This window comes from Populus trichocarpa, chromosome 7 (genome assembly GCF_000002775.5).
Source record: "Populus trichocarpa isolate Nisqually-1 chromosome 7, P.trichocarpa_v4.1, whole genome shotgun sequence".
NCBI classification, from domain to species: Eukaryota; Viridiplantae; Streptophyta; class Magnoliopsida; order Malpighiales; family Salicaceae; genus Populus; species Populus trichocarpa.
Window position 1 is genome coordinate 11,971,847 of NC_037291.2, and position 19,235 is coordinate 11,991,081.

General features: G+C 32.5%; 1 protein-coding gene across 2 annotated transcripts; it reads right to left on the minus strand.

Moving 5' to 3' along the window:
- Nucleotides 1–6,705: 6,705 nt before the first annotated feature.
- Nucleotides 6,706–15,098, minus strand: LOC7490202 (probable LRR receptor-like serine/threonine-protein kinase At5g10290). 2 transcript variants are annotated; one of them, XM_002309938.4, is made up of 12 exons: nt 14,793–15,098; nt 13,640–13,780; nt 12,972–13,104; nt 12,743–12,814; nt 11,220–11,363; nt 11,041–11,112; nt 10,782–10,847; nt 10,559–10,629; nt 10,311–10,454; nt 8,685–9,026; nt 7,501–7,895; nt 6,706–7,242 (listed from the first exon to the last, which is right to left on the minus strand). In XM_002309938.4, the coding sequence occupies exons 2-12, from the start codon at nt 13,719–13,721 to the stop codon at nt 6,928–6,930; spliced, it is 1,836 nt and encodes a 611-aa protein (XP_002309974.1). In that variant the 5' UTR covers nt 13,722–13,780; nt 14,793–15,098; the 3' UTR covers nt 6,706–6,927. The 2 variants fall into 2 exon arrangements, with proteins under 2 accessions (XP_002309974.1, XP_024461171.1); XM_024605403.2 differs by having other exon boundaries at nt 10,311–10,457; nt 14,793–15,097.
- Between the last annotated feature and the right edge of the window lie 4,137 nt (nt 15,099–19,235).

Consider the following 19,235-nt stretch of genomic DNA (forward strand, 5'->3'; position numbering starts at 1 on the left):
GGAAAAAGTAGTCTTTTGGCATCGATCAAAATTGTCACGCAGCAGGTTTTGCTATAAATATATTTTGTTCCAGACGTTCTTTTCAGATACTATACATCTGAATAGAAGAATATATAACAAGTCTAGATATTAGTGTGCATAATTCATGTCACCTTCACTAGATCAAGCCTTAGAAATGGTAGGAACTGATTATCTTGAATGGGGTATGGATGTTGAAGAATGGGAGGATGATGACTTGGAGCTGCGTCCACCTCACTTACAGGTGGAAGAAGTTCGGGATCATAAGTGTGGTTTTCCTGTCACCTACATTAGTTTTCCATGTCACCCTCTAGAAGATCGTTGCGATGGCGATGATGATAGTGATGGTGATCAAATCACCAAGCATTCTCATCCAAGATCAGAGGGAAAACTGGTTAAGAGGAAGCCAAAACTGTTGAGTTCTATAATACTGATGGTGAAGGCCATTATAAGGTTGTTGATGATTGCAGGAATGGATAGGAGATAGAGATATACATGCTTTAATCAAGATTGATGATCTCCACATGATCTTACATTTCTAATCTGGAGGTGTTCATTAGCCAGTTTTTTATGAACCCTGTCTGTATAGAGAAGTTAAGTTCTGCTATATATTTTGCTTTTAATGTATTTTTTTTATAGATTAACGTGGTGTTTAAGTCAGCTTGCGTATACTTGATTAATTTTACAGATACTAAAATTAATAATTATATAAATCTCAAATGCATAATTATTGTCTTTACTGGATTTTGTTGAAACTTGGAAAGCCGAAAATATAGATATGTTAAAGTTTCAGATAAATTAAAACCGACTTCAGATGCATAAAATATTTCTTTCAAATCATTGAACGATCACTTGCAGTCATGCAAAATTATGGAAGCTAATCGGGTTTTAAGAGTGCTTAAAATATCAGTCACTATTCTGCATAATATGCTTCATTCATAATTATATAGGTTATGCATAGGAGTATGAAGGTTTCTAATCATCACAATAATTATCAAGGTATTAAGAACACAGCTCCACGACAGAAGCATTGGCGATAGCCATCAAGCTTGCGGCATGTCTTTATGCTCATAGATTATCATATAAACTCTGGTTCGTGGTTAAATTGCAGTTGTTCATGGACGGGGAAAAAACTTAAATAGTGTAACTAGCAGAAAAATTCAAGATCAACGTCCAAAATGGATATCCTGCTGAACCAGCAAATAAATTTGAGAATTTACTGTCTTTCTTGGACACGGTTATGATGAACAACACGAGCCATAGATGGGAAAAACTATGGGATCGTGACTTGAATTCTATCGACCAGGAGATAGAACCTTGCTTCATCATCGTGGAGCAGCTGCTTGTCTGCGTTGTGGATTATATAGGGTACGGGTAGATTTAATCAGTAATCAAACATAAATAAATATTAAAAATAAAAATCTTTATTAATAATAAATATATTTTATATAAATAAAATCAACACCGTATATAACTATCCGATTTGTTAAATGATATATTCACTGACAAGATGTTGATTAGATTAGTGGGGAGATTTTCATAATTGCAAGCAGTGCATCCTACCAGTCCTAACTTCTGCCTGTATTGGCAAGATCCCGTCACAATTGAACAGGAAAATTACTTCGTAGCACAGATTTTTAGAAACACATTTCTTGTATTCATCAAGAAAAAGGCTAATATCCTCGTGAACTTCACACTCTAAACCTCGTTAGATTTTCTTGCGTACGTCTTTTAACAAACATGAAACCTATGCCCTGCATTCTAAATACAGTCACGAAAATATATGTGCATATATAAACCTTTCCTTGGGGATTAAGTCTGATAAAAGTCTAAAATTTCAAGCTCTCTAAATATTCAGCACTTTTAACCCTTCAATTGGGTGAAGTTGGACCATCAAAACTGAGTTCCAGGAGATGGCCTGCCAAACTGAAGTTGACAGATAATAATACTTTGATACTCATATTCACTGCATCTGCTTTTTCGATAATTTAAGGCAGTTTTTTTCTTCTTTTGTAGGGAAAATTAAATCTTCAATGAGAGACTCAATGTTTTGACAAGTATGCGTCACGTTGCCTACGTACAAAGATTCAAACAAAAAACAAGTAGACTCTTAACGGATTGCATGTGCCACTTATGTTTTCTTTCTTAATTACAACAAAAGTTTAGTAATTTTTCCATTTTTTTCCTTGTGTAGACATACTTAAAATAGAAAACAGAAAACACTTCTGAAATGTGGTGTCGAATATTAAAGCACAGATGTAATTAACCAACTGTCTGGAACTAAAAAGGAAAGATTCAATGAATATCACATGTTCACAACTCACAGAAGATACTTTTGCAAGTGCATAACCTTATTTCATCAATGCACGCATCATGAAGAAATGAAGGACTTATCGACTTATCAACGGAGCTGACCGCAACTCGATGCTCTTAAAAACATCATATTCTTGTGATCAGAAAGTTCAGAACATAAGTAGTCCTATAATTTCTGCCTGTGTGAATTAAGGTTCTGCCCGGCAATGTTGAATGAATGGCTATGTCTGCAACTCCTGACAGATCATATTTTTGTTCTACAGTTATTTCTAGGAAACATCCTCCATCCACAGCTTTCGTTATCGACACAGGTACATCTATGTATTGCACGTTCTAATAGGACCGATCGAGGCAAAGTATAGAAAGACATCACGGATATAATGATAAACTTAATTAGTACTAATCGGAAGTTTCAATTACGTGCTTTTAGAGAAGTAGACAGCCTCTTAGGACCAATGCTTGTATAAAAACGAAGCCTGTTATTGTTTCGACGGTATCAAATTCTGGGCTCAGCTAAGTACTTCAAACATTCTCTAAGTAGATAAACTGTGGATAAGAGTCTGTCAAAGCTCTGGCAATGAAAGACACTGATTATCTTGAACGGGGCATGGATGTTGAAGAATGGGAGCATGATGACTCTGTGCTGCCTCCACCTCACCTACTGGTGGAAGAAGTTAGGGATCATAAGTGTGGCTTTCCTGTCACCTACACTAGTTTTCCATGTCATCCTCTAGAAGATCGTTGCGATGGTGGTGATGATAATGATGGTGATCAAAGAACCTTGCATTCACATCCCAAACCAGAGGAAAAACTAGTTAGGAGAGAACCAAAACTGTTGAGTTCCATACTATTGATAGTGAAAGCCATTATAAAGCTGTTGACGATTGCAGGGATGAAGAGATACATGCCCTAATCACGACTGCTGTCGACATGATTTTATATTTGTAATTGTAACTAGCTGTTGTCTTTCTTCTATTTCTTGCAAATTGAACTTCTCCATTTGAAGTTCTTCATGGTTTCCCTGCTAGCCGGTGTACCCGTGTAGTTCAAAGTTTGTTAATATGTTAGATGCAATTATACTTTGTTTATCATTATAATTAAAAAATAATTAGTATGAACTAATAATTAATCGTTATAAAAAGATGCTAAATAAAAGATATAATAGGAAAAATTAGAATTTATACATGTTTAAATATATAAATTAAAGATAAAAACATTTAAATTAATTGTATTTAAATTAAAAAATAATATTTACTTGTTCAAATACTTTAAAGTAATAAATCTTTTATTGTTGTCGTCAAGGATAAATCTTTTGTTTTTAAAGTTTTATTATTCATTACTTACACAACTAGAATGTATGTAATACGCCTTCTAAAATTCTAACAACACCATTTTGATTTAGATGCACTTTTAAATCAAAATTTTTAAATTAAAAAATATAAAATTTAAATATCTCTCAATAATATAAACCTAAATTCTAGATTTAAAAAAAAATCTAAAACATAAAATAAAAATAAAACACTAAAAAATAAGATGAGAAAAAATGTATAAAAATCTAAAAAATTCTAGTAATAACTCTTCATTTATTTATTTTTAATAAATTTTAAATTTTAAAAATTAAAAATTAAAAAGTAAAAATATTAATAAAAAATAATTCTGAATTGATTAGCTACCATTGATTAGTCACAACAACCCGGAACAAATGCATTAATTGAATCCTTAGTAGTCACGGGATTAAAAGGAAAAGAAGTTGGATACTGAATATAATGAATAAATTTTAACAAATTATGTATTAATAAACAAATGAAAAAGAAATTCATAATAGAATAATATTGATTCTTTCCATCATGGTTAAAAAATACCTTTTGAGTTAGGTTTGGTCTAAAATTATCTTCCAAGTAGCGTTTCATGAAAAAAAAAAAAATTTTTTAATTTTTAGATTATTTTAATATATTAATATCAAAATAATTTTTAAAAATATTATTTTGATATATTTTCAAGTAAAAAACACTTTAAAAAACCATATCATCAAACACCCTCTTGATCCGCGCGTTTACTTTAAGCCTTAAAGTAGATTTTTTTCTAAAAATAATTGGGATAACCTATATATTTATGATTCAGAGGCAGATATGAATATATTTTTCATTGTGTTTATTTCAAAGAAAATAGTATTGGTGCATATAATTACGTACAACCATTTGTATTCCAGTCTTTTACCTCGTAGCTTTGCCTTTGAGGGCTAGAACAGTCTAATCCCACTGACTCGAACTCTTGGTGGTAAGGTTCGAACGTATAAATATATGTGCACATTAATAAATTGACATCTAGTTTCATACAGCCTTAGAAAACACACACACACACAAATAAAAAATAAAAAATAGAAGTCTTGAATTCAGGAACATGCGAGGTTGATTTGAATATTTTTAATATTATATCATTAACATTAAAAAAATATTAAAAAAACATTGGTTTAATATATTTTTTTAAAATATATTTTTAGAAGTGTTGTTACGATTCTTTTTATAAAGTGTTTTTCACTTAGAAATATATTAAAATAATATATTTTTTTATTTTTTTAAAAATTATTTTTAATATCAACGTATTAAAATGATTTAAAAATACTAAAAAAAAATATTCATTTTATGTAAAAAAAATAAAAAAAATTTAAATTCTTTTAAAAATATTTTTGAAATGTAAAAACAAACTTGCCTTTAAATTTAAATTGCTGAAAAGCGCTGCCAATTACCCATTAAACAATAAATTTAACATTGGCTTCCTATAAAATAAAAATTCTCATTAAATCTAAAAAAAATCAGTTAATTAAAGCGCTCAACAGTCTTCACGAAAAGAGAAAGTTCAGAAATGAGTCCATTGAGGAGGTAATATGTGATTGAGATTAGCGACATCATGAAACCATTTAACTTTATTAAGAACGTCAGCCATGGCATCACTAAAGAAAGGGCTACTTCTACTTCTACTTGGTAGTGGATCATATGCTCTCGCCTGTAACCTTATCCACAGAGATACAAGGCTAGTTTAGGTTCCCCTTATAAATACCTCGTATGTCTTGATGCAGAGAAGCACACAAAAACACTCTTAACACTTGACTACTGAAGCCATGCCATCAATTGAAGCTCTAGCAATGGCAGGTGTGGACTGCGTGGACTGTGGCATCAACTTCGAAGAGAGGGAGCGTAGAGATGTTGAGAAGACTCCGCAGTATCTTCTAGCCGATCAAGGTGAAGAAGGGGATCTGAGAAGTCATGAGAAGGATAAGTTGATGGGGGAGCAATGGCAGGTCAAGACCAAGATGGAAAGTTTAGTTACTGATATCGTTTCAACCATTCATGGTCAATATAAAAAGCTGTGATATTATGTTTACATCTACATATATGTATTTAGTTTGCAGAATTCCGCTTGTATTATGGCCGCATATGAAAGGAAAATTTCTTGATGTAATATTTTCAAAAAGAAAAAACGTCAAAGAGAAACACTTCTAGGCTCTAGCTACATCTCTGTGTCTATACTCATTAAAAATAATTATTAACAATTAAAATCACGCAAAATTAAACTACTTACGATCATTATTGGAAAAGAAATTCTGGGTTGATGTACAAATATTATGGTGTTATTGTTAAGGAAGTTTTAAAATATTCTGCCTTCTTCGTTTGAATTCATACTAGAAGAACCAGGTCCATTTCTATGTCTGCTATTTGTCTTCAGGTTCCATATAATCATGACTGCAATCGTGAAAAGGTTGATGCACCCACCGCCTAACGGTGGCAGTGTCTTGCGGCTTGCATAAAGCTTTTCTTGTTCGATAAATTCTTCGCTTTCCAGGCTCCAGCAGGGAAATTATGAGAGTTTAGTAGATAATTCAGTGAGTTGATTGTGATCTCAAGTAAAAAATTTGCAACATGTCGCAGCTCTTTCCAATCACAAAATTTCAACCGCATCAGGTTTTCCATGACCACTCTTGGCTTGTAGAACTTGGTAAAATCTTGGAGCTTATAGGTGCTGCCATTATTAGTCAAAGCATCAACAATAGCACAGAGCAACAGTCCTGGAACTATGGACCATTGACTTGGAAGGGAGACATTTGTTGATGCAATGAAATGGAAATAGAAAATCTCTCCTCTTATGCTTTATATATTACATTCAGTTATATTCGAAAACATATTGCTGCAGTAGTCTGATAGAGCTAGATTCTTGAAAACAAGAGCGAAATGACGTGGAAAACTTGGTGGAAGCACGGCTGGCATAAGCCGAAGCTGGAAGCGCCGAGTTCATATGCCATTTTCTTGGGTTAAATAATAGAGCTATGAGCATTAAACTTCAAGTACAGAGTCAATATCAGCGAAATTTAAACGGTGGTGGGAGAAACCTTGCAGACGCCCACTATATTAACATCAAAATATGTTTCATCTTAGACAAGATGGGAACACACAAAGGACGACCGAGGAGCTTATATAAGCAAATGTAAATTATGAAATCACAATTTTTTTTTACTTCATATATCTGTTTTCATTCGAGGAAAACATCAAGCTAATGTGAAAGGAAACTCAATATTTTAAATGCATTGGGGAATTTGTTATCTCATCTTCCACCAGATAACTCAATAGCATCTTGGTTATAAACCGAATCTTCTCCCCAGTCAAATCGTCTCTGCAATCTTTCGTATTCTTGCATGCGTGTAACTTCAACATGCTGCCATTCTTCCCACCTCTCAGCTAGCCCCTCTCCTTCCAGCATCCGCACAACCTCTGACATTGCTGGACGGTTCTCTGGTGATGCTTGGGTACAGAGCAAGGCGACTTGTATCATCATCTCCACCTCCTGGATGTTGTAGTTTTTATTTAGGTTGCGGTCGACAATAGCATCCAGTCTTTTCTCCCTCTCCAGCTTCTTGACCTTCATAATCAAATATCCCAGTACAACGAAGAGCAAGTCAGAAAGGAGCAGAACGTGAATTAAAACCATGCTAGAAAGCGTAGAGAGCAGAGACATCTTCAAATGATGTCATAACTCCATCCAAATTAAAGTTACTTACAGGGTTTTTGACATTTGAGTCATGTAAGAGATGGATAATTTAGGTGGGGTCAAGAGAGTTGAGCATGCAAAGAAACCAATACAATAATGTATCACTGTAATTAGCTATGATTATCTTACATGGTCAAGCAATAAGACATCATCCTCTTCTTCCAGACGTGAAAAGTCAATTGCCCGTTGACCTGTAACAAGCTCTAGAAGCATAATACCATACCCAAAGACATCGGTCCTTTCAGATGACTTGCCAGTGGACAAGTATTCTGGTGCTATGTGGCCCATTGTCCCGCGAACTTGAGTTGTCACGTTGGTCTTTCTCACATCCACCAGCTTCGCAAGGCCAAAATCCCCAACAACTGCTTCAAAATCTTCGTCCAGTAGTACATTAGCTGCTTTCACATCACGATGAATAATTTTAGGATTGCAGTGCTCATGAAGGTATTCCAGCCCACGTGCTGCACCTAAGGCCACTCTTTTTCTGGTTGTCCAATCTAAAACAGGCTCCTCGGGTTTACGTTCTGCAGGTCAAGATCAAAATTCAAATGTCGCTAGAAAATAGAAATGTATTGCAAAAATAATTGTAAGACCATATATAGGCCTATGAATTGTATTTTCACTAGTTGACATTAGATATTACAAGAGAAACAGGTACAATTAATTCATCAAACAGACATGATACATAAACTCTGATGCTATCTGGATGTTCATAGGTATCAGCTTATCCTTATCCTACTCATTGGTTAAGGAGTACCAGATTCAATGCTGCCAATGATCATTACAAAATGTCAAACTCTTTTTTTTTTCCTTTTTTTTTGTCAAATATAGGAATTTCATAGCTAATTATTGATGAATGATTATTGAGAATTTGCTACTAGAGTTTATCCCCCTTTTTTTAAAAAAAAAGGAGGTTGCCAAGCAACTGCAAGGGCTTACTTTTAGCTTCTTTGTTCTATCATCTTGTCCTGAATCATGCATATAAAATTGGGATTAAAATTCTCTCATGTTCGGATCATGTTCCAAATTTCACAATTTATTATGAAATATATAGGCCAAATTTCACTTTAAGATACGTGAGAAGGAAAAAAATATTAAAGTGATTATATTCTATTCCATTTTTAACATGTACTAAAATAATGTGCATTAATTCTGAATTTAGTGGTTTAGATTTAACAAACATGACCAAACATGAGAGGAACTCAATCTATAGAAAATGATTAATGACAAATACCTCAGCTGTAGATGGTAGAAGAAAACAGTTAAATATATTAACACTTCCTCTCAAAATCCAGCACATAAATAATTAATACCTCTTAGACAATAGGCCACACTTAAATTCTGCATGAATGGATACACCAAGAGGCGTTCTGTAGTTGTTGTGCAAAACCCTATCAGACGTAATAGGTTCCTGTGAACAGCTACACTTATCATCTCAACTTCACGTTGGAATGCTGCATCACCCCCAGGACTTTCAAAATCAGTTAAACGCTTAACCGCAATTTTGGTATTATCAGCAAGCACTCCCTTATAAACTTTTCCAAAACCTCCCTGTCCAAGGATATTTTTTTCACTGAAGTTGTCCGTTGCAAGCTGTAGTTCCCTCCATGAAAACCGTTTTAACTGACCGAATGCTATTCTTTGATCCACTTCACCTAAACAAATGGTAAGAAGAGGGTTCACGGAAAAAAAATAGAGTGAAGTAACTTCAATTCTTCAATCATAATTGTAAAAGATAATAAAAGGTAAGCAAATATTTTTCATTTTGTATACATTCTCAAACTTTCACGACTTCTAGATAATAGAACCTATGCTCACCGATAATTCGAATCAAGAAATTTGCACCAATCAATCACAAATAAACACAAATATTAGATTCCATGTTTAGCCAAAAGTCAGAAATGTTTATATAATTAGAACAGTTTTCAAGCAGGCAGGATTTTTCAACAATTTAAACCTTTGAGAAATTATCTGAATCAAATCCAACAACAGGATGGCTATAAGTACTAGATTTCATTTCATGATAGGACACAAACTGATTACTAAATTTCATCCAGATGGAAAAGTAGTTACTGTGGTACCCATAAACGCATTGAATTATACATGTTATAGCAAACATCATATAGTATCATAGATCACAACATCATAAGATATACATGGATTATTTACATGAGGAAAAAAACAATCATAAGATAAAAATCAATCCAGCTAAACCTCATTCTCCTTGGATTGCAATCTAATTCATCCATTTATTAAAAAATGAGTCAGCCAGGTTACAACATGTTGACAGTATACAGGCTTCTGGGCTAGATTTCAAAACTATCATAAAAGCATCTTTATTTAGATAAAAGGAAGCTCATTTCTTTTCTTCTCATAACATGCTCAGTGACTCTGATTCGGATAAGTGGATGAGGTTGCATTAGCCAAAAATATGAACCCAATAAAGTGGCTAAAAGGTATGCATGTTGCATGTGCTCATCAACCATTAACTACTAAGTAAAAAATATCTCCCAATGCGTAACAATAAAATTCAGTTACAGGAAAAATATGCGACAATGTTAAACAGTATTTTTCACTAATCCTTGTTTGTCTTCGGTAAATTGTATAAATTAGCTAGAGGATGGGTACACAAGATAAATTCTAAAGCCTGTTATTTAACTTACAAATATTTTCCAAAAAGTGTAAACTAAATGTCAAATTCCATGCTAGTGTAACAAAAGTAAGCTAGTTGAGCCATAAATTGAAGCTTCAATGAAATGAGAATTTTATCACGTCAACAACAAAAACTTGGCCAAGTCAAGTGAGTTCATCAGAATAGAAATGAAAAAACAAGACTGGCCAAAATTGTGACATGATCTATTAAATCTATTATTTCTATGCATGTAGCAGAAAGTAGCTGCAATGCAATTATTTTGCTATGTGCTTAAAGCAACTCAAACCTGCAACATCTACAAATACTTCACGTTTGTAGCCTTTGTGTCTACCCTTGCAAACAAAAAATAGCAAGCCTCCAAAAAGAAAAAGAACTGTGAATCCTCCCACAACTCCAATTATAATTCCAGTCTTTGACTTATGTGAACCACCTGCTAACAGATTAAAGGATTAGCAATTAGCTTCACAAAAACATAACTTTAATGGATGTAGTTCAAAAAACATCTCCAATAAATAAAAAATACTAGTTAATTACCTGAATCGCTATTATGAGACTCGCAGCTATGCAAATTTGGCCCGCTACAATTTAAGTGGTTTCCTGTGAAACTGAAATAAGTGAATGCAATTCAAATTAAGTCAAATGTTGACAGTTGCAAGACATACCACGCAAGCACGCACACATCCACAAAAGAAACAAATGAGAAATTTAAATGAAAAAATTAGGAGTTGAAATAGCACTAATTCCATGTTATTCATACTTGTATTTAGGAACTTGGAATAAATGATCTGGAATTTGACCACTGAGATTATTTGAATCGAGCAGACTGCAAAGAAAATTTCAATCATGCCATTAAAATCTTGAAACACAGCCATGGGTTACAAAGCTATATAATTCGAGAGTCAATTATTGAAAATGTGGGACCATAAGAACAATTTAGGAAAATTCCCGTCTGGATTCATAAACAAAACACTGCTATCTCGTATCATCTAGGCAATGTGCAGGACATCATTACTTACATGTTGATCAAGTTTTGAAGACCAGCAAGTGATTCAGGGATAGCTCCACTGAGATTATTTTGACCCAATGTCCTGGTTGCATGATAAGAAAATCTTACTGATCATGAAAAAGTTTGGAAGAATGCTGAGATATATCTCATATACCTCAAAGAATAAAAAGAGCAGAAGGTGTCACTTACAAAAATTGTAGCCTTTTAAGATTGCCCAAGGAAGACGGTATTTCACCGCTTAAACGATTATTTTCCAAATCTAAGCTGGTTAAACTTGTCAAATTTCCAAACTCTTTTGGTATCCCACCAGTTATGCCATTCCCTTTCAATGTTCTGCATTATGAATGCAATCTAGTATATATTAGTATCCACTTTAAACTCAACACCTCAGAAAGTCCATACAAAGGGATGTAACTAGAAGCTTTATGAAGCACAAATAAAAATATCCTGTCAACCATATCATCTTGAAAGCATTTCCACAATATATTTAACGTTTTGCAAGGCTAATGCGAAAACATTGAAGCTTCAAGTTGCAGCTATCTACATATATATATATATATCTATCAGAGTCTGAGTCTATTATGGTATGGGCATGGTTATGTGTATTGGTTATCTAAATGCAATGAGTGTGTTAGCATGCAAGAGGAAAGGGGAAAAGGTCAAGTGTAGATGAAAGTTAAGAAAGCAAAGGTTGTTGTTGTAATGCAGGATTGAGAAAGGGGCAAAAACACCTAGAGTGGCTGTAATGACATGACCCAAATGAAGTGATTACCATAGATGGAAATCTAAACTGGGAAGATTTCTCTATCACCATCCCAAAGTAATCAAATTGAAAATCTGCTGCCCATCAAAGTCCAAAAGGTTGAACGAACTCTTTCCCACAATTACCACTTAAGTTGTAGATCCTCTCCAATCATAGATGTTTGTATACAATAAGAAGTGTCCACACTGATAACTTTCCTCTCACACCCTAAGTTGTTTCTATCATATACTTAGCTTGTCAATTACCCATAGATTTCCAACAATTCCAAAATGATCCAACTGCAGCATCTCATCCTTCTAGCAATCTTATTGTTTGGTGAGGCAAAGTCAAAGCTTAGACTATTTTCCACCAAGTAGATATGCATTAAATGAAGTCGATAGCAAGCAAATTGGGCAGATATTTGCGAGACAAGAGATAACAAAAGATAACATATAGCAACATACATGATAGAGGAAACTAGTTTCAGCTTTCAAATAGAAAATGATATGATAACTAAAGTCACAAAGCTGTTTACGAGACAAGTTCACATCCCCGTGTCATGGTAATATCTGCTAAGACAATTGAAGACCGGTTTCTGTAACCATTTTTAGCCTAACAATTCCAGGAGAGGAGGGGAAAGATAGGCTGCATCTTCGAAACTAACAATTTCTTACATTGTTAAGAAAACAAACTTAAGTAGTATTAATGAATAGTTTCTGTAACTCCATTAGAAATGCCATATTATTGGGGATTAGCTTTTGCGCATGTGCACACAGGGCGCTAGCATCTCATGTGTGATTCAAGTTTTTTATCACTACTGATTAAAACTCATAAAATTGCTTTTGAGAATGAAATGCACCTAATTTAAAAAAAAATGAAAAAATGCCCTGAGAAAAAAAACAAATTCATCAAAAAACAATTCTATAATTAAATCTTATCTGCTGATTGTTACAACATGCACAATACGTACAGTGTATTAAGAGTCTTTAGAACTCCTATCTTAGGAGACAAGGTCCCAGAACAGTTGATGCCAGACAGCGTTCTGCAAATGGGTGAAAATATAAGCATATCCAATGTGAAAGATAAAATGTAATTCAACCAAAGAACAAAATATTGCAGGAATACTAAATTATTTTATATGAATCTATCATCTGGAAACAGCTGAAAGAAGAGGTAAAACCACATCAAAGAAAACATACACAGAAATGACATGTTCGTTACTGTCACAGATAACATTCGTCCAAGTACATGGAGTAACTTGATTTGGGTTCCAATCTTTCAATTGATTGTCTGGAACATTCATCGAAAGCTTCAATGCAGATAGGGCATCTCCTGTAACCAAAAGTACAATTATTTAGCATCTAACCAGGTTACCATCTTAACTATTCAATCAGTAAAGGAAAGTAAACTTGCAAAAGCTTAGTGCAAAAATTAAATCAAAGAAGAGGGTAAATGGCAACATTCTCAACTTCCATTATATGTTCATTGTATCCATCTAATCATCGAGGTCATATTTATTTATATCTAGAACACGCATGCAGATGCACCCTAAGAGAGAGGTCATATTATCAGACAAAGTGGTCATGGATTGAGAACCCTTTCAACCACAGATGGATATTCAGGTGTAATTTAGCCTTTTCATCCTTCTCACACAGATTCTGCATAAACAAATATTTCTCAAGCAAAAAAAATACAGATAACAGGAATGGCATCAGTCTGGATGTTTGTAAGTGTCAGATCAATTTGAAGAAAACCATTGACCAGATTGTGGTTTGCTTCATTTGTCATTTATCATTGTCTTAATGATGTAGAAATGGCCCCAGCAAGTAAAAACAGTAAATTAGCTTATCAAAGAAGGACAACATACCTTGCAAGTTGGACAATACAAAAGACTGCAAGTAAGCCAATACTAAAGCTGCAAGAACCAGTTCCATCTTCAATGACATCATCCCAATTGCTCAATCCATTGAAACACATGAACCCAAATGAAGATACAAGAAAAACCCATCTGTGCAAAAATGTCAGCATTTTGAGTCATAAATACTTGGATTATGAGATAATGAATGCATTGGGCGAGAAAGTTCACTAGTACATAAGGAAACAATTAAGCTGATCAAGTTTTTTTTAGATACTGATGTAGTTCATATGATAATAGTGAATTAGCTTCATTGGTTGTTTCTCTAATTTTTGTAAATGGGCACTACTGCCTTGGTGCTTCCATCTACAACTCAAAATGGGCACTTGCGTGATTCCATAGATTCCCTTTTAATGGATTCCTTTCTTATTCTAATCTTAGCAGGAATCTTTTTTTTCTCAATTAATTAGTCAACAAGGACATTGCTTGTTTATCATTTGCAATCTCTCGATGACCAAGGTGGACCAATGTGTATGTAACAGTAAACTTTACATGCGATCATTCCAATTATCAGACAAGATTTCTTCAAGATTTTTCCAGAAAAAAAAGAAGACTTCATGACTAATTTAAGAAGTGATTAAGTCAAAACAAAAACAAGGAGGCAATCACAAACAGGGTAAGAGACCTTATGACTTCAAATAATATATACCTAAGAGGCTAAGACTAAACACGAGTTTGACTAATTTAAGACTTCATTTTTCACATAAAAATTCTAGATTGCAGTTAAGTCAATGAGTCTGCTCTCAGGTCATAACATAATTTCAATGGAATATAACTAGTTCCAGAGAAAACAAAGCAAGGTATCATTTCCATTTCCCAACAAAACTTCCTCTGATTCCCAAAGAAAATGCAAAGAATCATCCAAATAGAACTCTAAATCTATTAATTATGGCTTTTAGCACTTAGTACAACACAATTAAAAAGTGGAAATAAAAACACACAAAAAAGGAGAAGCATGAACTTTCAAACTAATCCTAACCATTCTATTGAATTCAAAATCACAATTTCTTTCTGTCCTCACATTTTCTCAGAAACCAAACAAAGCTTCAAGCCTCAAGCTTAGGAATCAAAACAAAAGAATCCAAACCCAAAAAAGAAAACATACCAGAGTCATAAACCATGTATTTGAAAGAACTGAAAGGGGCCTCCTTTAAGAGAAAACAGAACCGAACTTTAAGTGGAGGAGGTATCAGGAAAGGTAAAGTGCTTAATGGTTGAGAAAACGAAACAGAGCTAGGGCTTCTTGTGAGTCTCAGAGATTGAGCTGGCTTGATTTGCTATAGCCAAACTAGTGGGTCTATATCTGTCTGGCTGTGCTTGTTCCACTTTACAAACTAGTGGGTCTAGCAACAAAGTTTTTAACAGCTAAAATCTACACAGAAAGTTGTGTCCTTTTGCTCTCTCTGTGGGTTATTATGTTTACAGTTGTGTAATTTTGCCATTAGTTTAACTTGAAGCAAACTTTTGCAATTATTAGTGCTCCCTCTCTTTCTACATAAGACTCAAAAAAACAGAGAGGGGTCCTTGGGGGTCCTATTTTGCCATTAGCACATTTGACTATCGTTGTACAGAGAACACGTTCTTGAACGCTTGGCTTAGATGGGAAATGATATTTGTTCCTTGTGCTCTCTCAGATTTGGGTTCCATTTGATCTTTATGTGTTTATAACTTCAAACAGAATTTAATTCAGTTCTTAAAAATAGAAGTGTCTGGTAAAGATTTTGCTTTCAGAAAACAGACAGATTATTTCATAAGGACATATAAATGCTAATTATGGCTCACGTTTGCGTCGGGGATCTGAATAATTTTTATAGTAAAATATTTAGATGTTACAGGTACATTTTTTAAAAAAATCAGTTATAAATAAATGAGAATATATATCACAATAACATGAGAAAAGAAAAACTTTATCCGAAAAAAATAATGTTGTTTAATTTGCAATCAATTAAGCATGGAAGAATGAAATAATATAAAAAAAAACTAGTGTGAGCCTAGCTGAACCAGCACGGTAGACATTTAATCTGAATATTAAAGGGGAATCTAGTTCGAATTAATCTGACAAACTCGTGTTTTAGGTCATGAGATCAAAATAATTCGATAAAAAAATTGAAGAAAATTACAAAGTCATTTAAAAGAAAACAAAAAACAATGTTGAAAGACGATATCAGAAAACATTATAAGACAAAAAAGATGTCAACTCCTATTAACTTTTCAAACTCATGATCTGGATCATCAAACTGGAAACAATATACATGAAAAAAATTATGAAGCTCAATCCTTAGAAAACGAAACGTTGAAGGATGAAATAAAAAAAATCACAAAAAAACCTAAAATAAAAAATAGCAATTAAAAAAATACGGTTTAAAGTTGAAATAAAAAATAAATTAAATGTCAACAACAAATATTTAAATTTAAAAGAGTAAAAACATTAATAAAAAAAACAATCAAAAGAATGAAGATAAAAATAAAAAATATACTATTAACTTTGATTGAATGGTGAAATTAAAAATAATAAAACTTTTATAAAAGAGTTAAGGAAAAAAACTTAAAAAATCAAAAAAATAATAATCGAACTGAAAACACTAATACAAGATAAAAAAAAAATTAAACATGTAGAATTTCTCAACGTGTTTTTTACAAAACATAAATATAAATCTAAAAACTTATGTAGCATCTAATTAAACAAATCACGAATAATTATATAAATAAACAAAGTCATCAACAATAAATAAAAACGTAATTAAAAAAATTAAGAGATAAATATAGATCAAGATATTTAATATTGCAACACGGGTTACTTACCAAGTTGTGTTTAATGAATTTTTTTTTATTAAAATCAATTTGTAATAGAAATAGATACACACATAAAATTTATTGAATAAAATAAAAGGAAAAAAATATTATGTAAGACTATACATATTAAAAAAGTATATATGGAAAAAAAATGTAGTATATATGTTTAATGTTTATCAATAAGTTCTGTAGTGATGAACACATGAGATGGCATTGCAATACTCCCAAGGCATTATTCTTCACACGGTGTATACTTTTCCAGTTTTGTTTTTGTTCTATGCAAATTTAGTCCACGGATTCTATTGAAAGAGAAAGACAAGAGAGAGACAAGTAGAATCCAGATTCAGCCCCCTTCAATCTTTTCTCTTCTAGGGTGTGTTTGTTTGCACGTGTTCTTGTGTCGGTAGCAATTGGAGAACAAGGTTGCAAATTGTACTTTTTTGGTGAATGAAAAAAATCACTAACTATTTACATCACCCGCGCGATACTACGGGATAATAATTTTTGCATAAAAAATATCAAAAAAAATTAAGATTTAAAAGTATTAGGTCTTTTTACAAAGCTATACTCAATAGTCTTGGGTGTGGCTGCAACGTCTGACCCAAGAGTAATATTTATAATATTAATAATAATATTAAACTTGCATGACCCAAGTTTAAGCGAGTCTAACTACAATATCAGACCCAATAGTCTTGGATGTGGGTCTGGCTGCAAGGTCGTGTCATAAAAGTATGATAATTAAATAGATTAATTAAAAAGAAAAAATAACCAAAAGGAAGAAAAAAATTAATGAAGAAAAAGAAAAAAAATCTAAATTAACTGGGTTAACCCTTCAAACCAAGTTAACCCGTCAAACTTTAGATTCATGTCGTGAAAGTTTGATAACTAAATAGAAAAAAAAAATTGACGGGTTAACACAAAATTAACTGGGCTAACCCGTCAAACCCGGGATCCGTGTCATGAAAATTTGATAACTAAATAGAAAAAAAAATTGAACATTAACAAACTAAATTAAACAAAAAAAATTAATTAAAAAGGAAAAAAACAAACAAAAAGGCATCAGCCTTTTCACTGTGGACTCCAGTGTGCAGTTTACAGTTAAAGGCATAAAAACAGCATAAAAACAAAAAGAAAAATAAAAGAAAAATAAAAGGCATCAGTCGATAACTAAATAGAAAAAAATGTAATATTGATGAACTAAATTAAATAAAAAAATATTAAATAAAAAGAAACAATAAAAGAAAAAAAAACTTATAAGAAGAAAAAAATTAATGAAGAAAAAGAAAAAAAAATCTAAATTAACTGGGTTAACCCGTCAAACCTGAGATCCGTGTCATGAAAGTTTGATAACTAAATAGAAAAAATATTAATATCAACAAACTAAATAAAAAAATTAATTAAAAAGAAAAAAAAGAAAGCATCAGCCTTTTTACCGTGGACTGCACTGTGCAGTCCACAGTGAAAGGCATAAAAAAAGCAAAAAAAAAAAAACTAAAGGCTTTAGCCTTTTCACTGTGGACTGCATACAATATTAAAAGATGAAATTGAAAGAACAAAACTAATGAGGAAAAAGAAAAAAAATCTAAATCAACATGGTTAACCCACCAAATCAGGTTAACCCGTCAAACCTGGAATTCATGTCATGAAAGTGTGATAACTAAATAGAAAAATGATTTATTATTAATGAAATAAATTAAAAAAAAAGATTAATTAAAATGGAAAAAGCAAAGAGAAAAAAAAACCTACAAGAAGAAAAAAAACTAATGAAGAAAAAGAAAAAAATATGAATAAACTGGGTTAACCCGTCAAACCTAGGATCCATGTCATGAAAGTCTGATAATTAAATAGAAAAAATTTAATATTAAGAAACTAAATTAAAAAAAACAATTAAAAAAAGACAAAAAAAAAAAACTAAAGGCATCAGCTTTTTCACTGTGCATTGTATTGTGCAATCCACAGTAAAAGGCTTAAAAAGGAAAAGAGAAAAAAAGAAAAAGGCACACGCCACGGGTTAAATTTTTTTTCTTGTATAAAAAATATCAAAAAAGGCTAAGATCTAAGAGTGTTGGGTCTTTCTGCAAAGATATGCCGAAGAGCCTTTGGTTTAGCTGCAACGCTTGACCCAAGAGTAATATTTATAATATTAATAATAATATTAAACTTACATGACTCAATTTTAAGTGAGTCTGGCTACAACACCGGACCCAAGAGTCTTGAATGTGGGTCTGGTTGCAAGGTCGTGTCATAAAAGTGTGATAATAAAAAGATTAATTAAAAAAAACAAAGAAAAAAAACCAACAGGAAGAAAAAAACTAATGAAGAAAAAGAAAAAAATCTGAATTAACTGGGTTAACCCTTCAAACCAGGTTAACCCGTCAAACCTGAAATTCGCGTCATGAAAGTTTGATAACTAAATAGAAAACAAAATTGGCGGGTTAACCCGCCAAGCCCGGGATACGTGTCATGAAAGTCTGATAATTAAATAGAAAGAAATTTAACATTAAAAAACTAAACTAAACGAAAAAAATTAATTAAAAAGAAAAAAAGCAAAAAACAAATTCCGGGTTAACTCGTCAAACTTTAAAAAAAGCAAAAAAAAAATTCCAAGTTAACTCGTCAAACCAGGTTAACCCGTCAAACTAGGGATCCGTGTCATGAAAGTCTGATAACTAAAAAAAATTTAACATTAACAAACTAAATTAAACAAAAAAATTCACTAAAAGAAAAAAAACACACAAAAAAGCAAAAAAAAAAA

Bases quoted from the DNA above. Each gene is read 5' to 3' on its own strand.
- LOC7490202 (XM_024605403.2), bottom strand. From the start codon at position 13,721: ATGATGTCATTGAAGATGGAACTGGTTCTTGCAGCTTTAGTATTGGCT. The intron at 12,815-12,971 runs GTATGTTTTCTT...ACCCATTTGCAG, and splicing joins AACGAACATGTCATTTCTGT to AACGCTGTCTGGCATCAACT. The intron at 11,364-12,742 runs GTACGTATTGTG...TTCATAATGCAG, and splicing joins CTAAAGACTCTTAATACACT to AACATTGAAAGGGAATGGCA.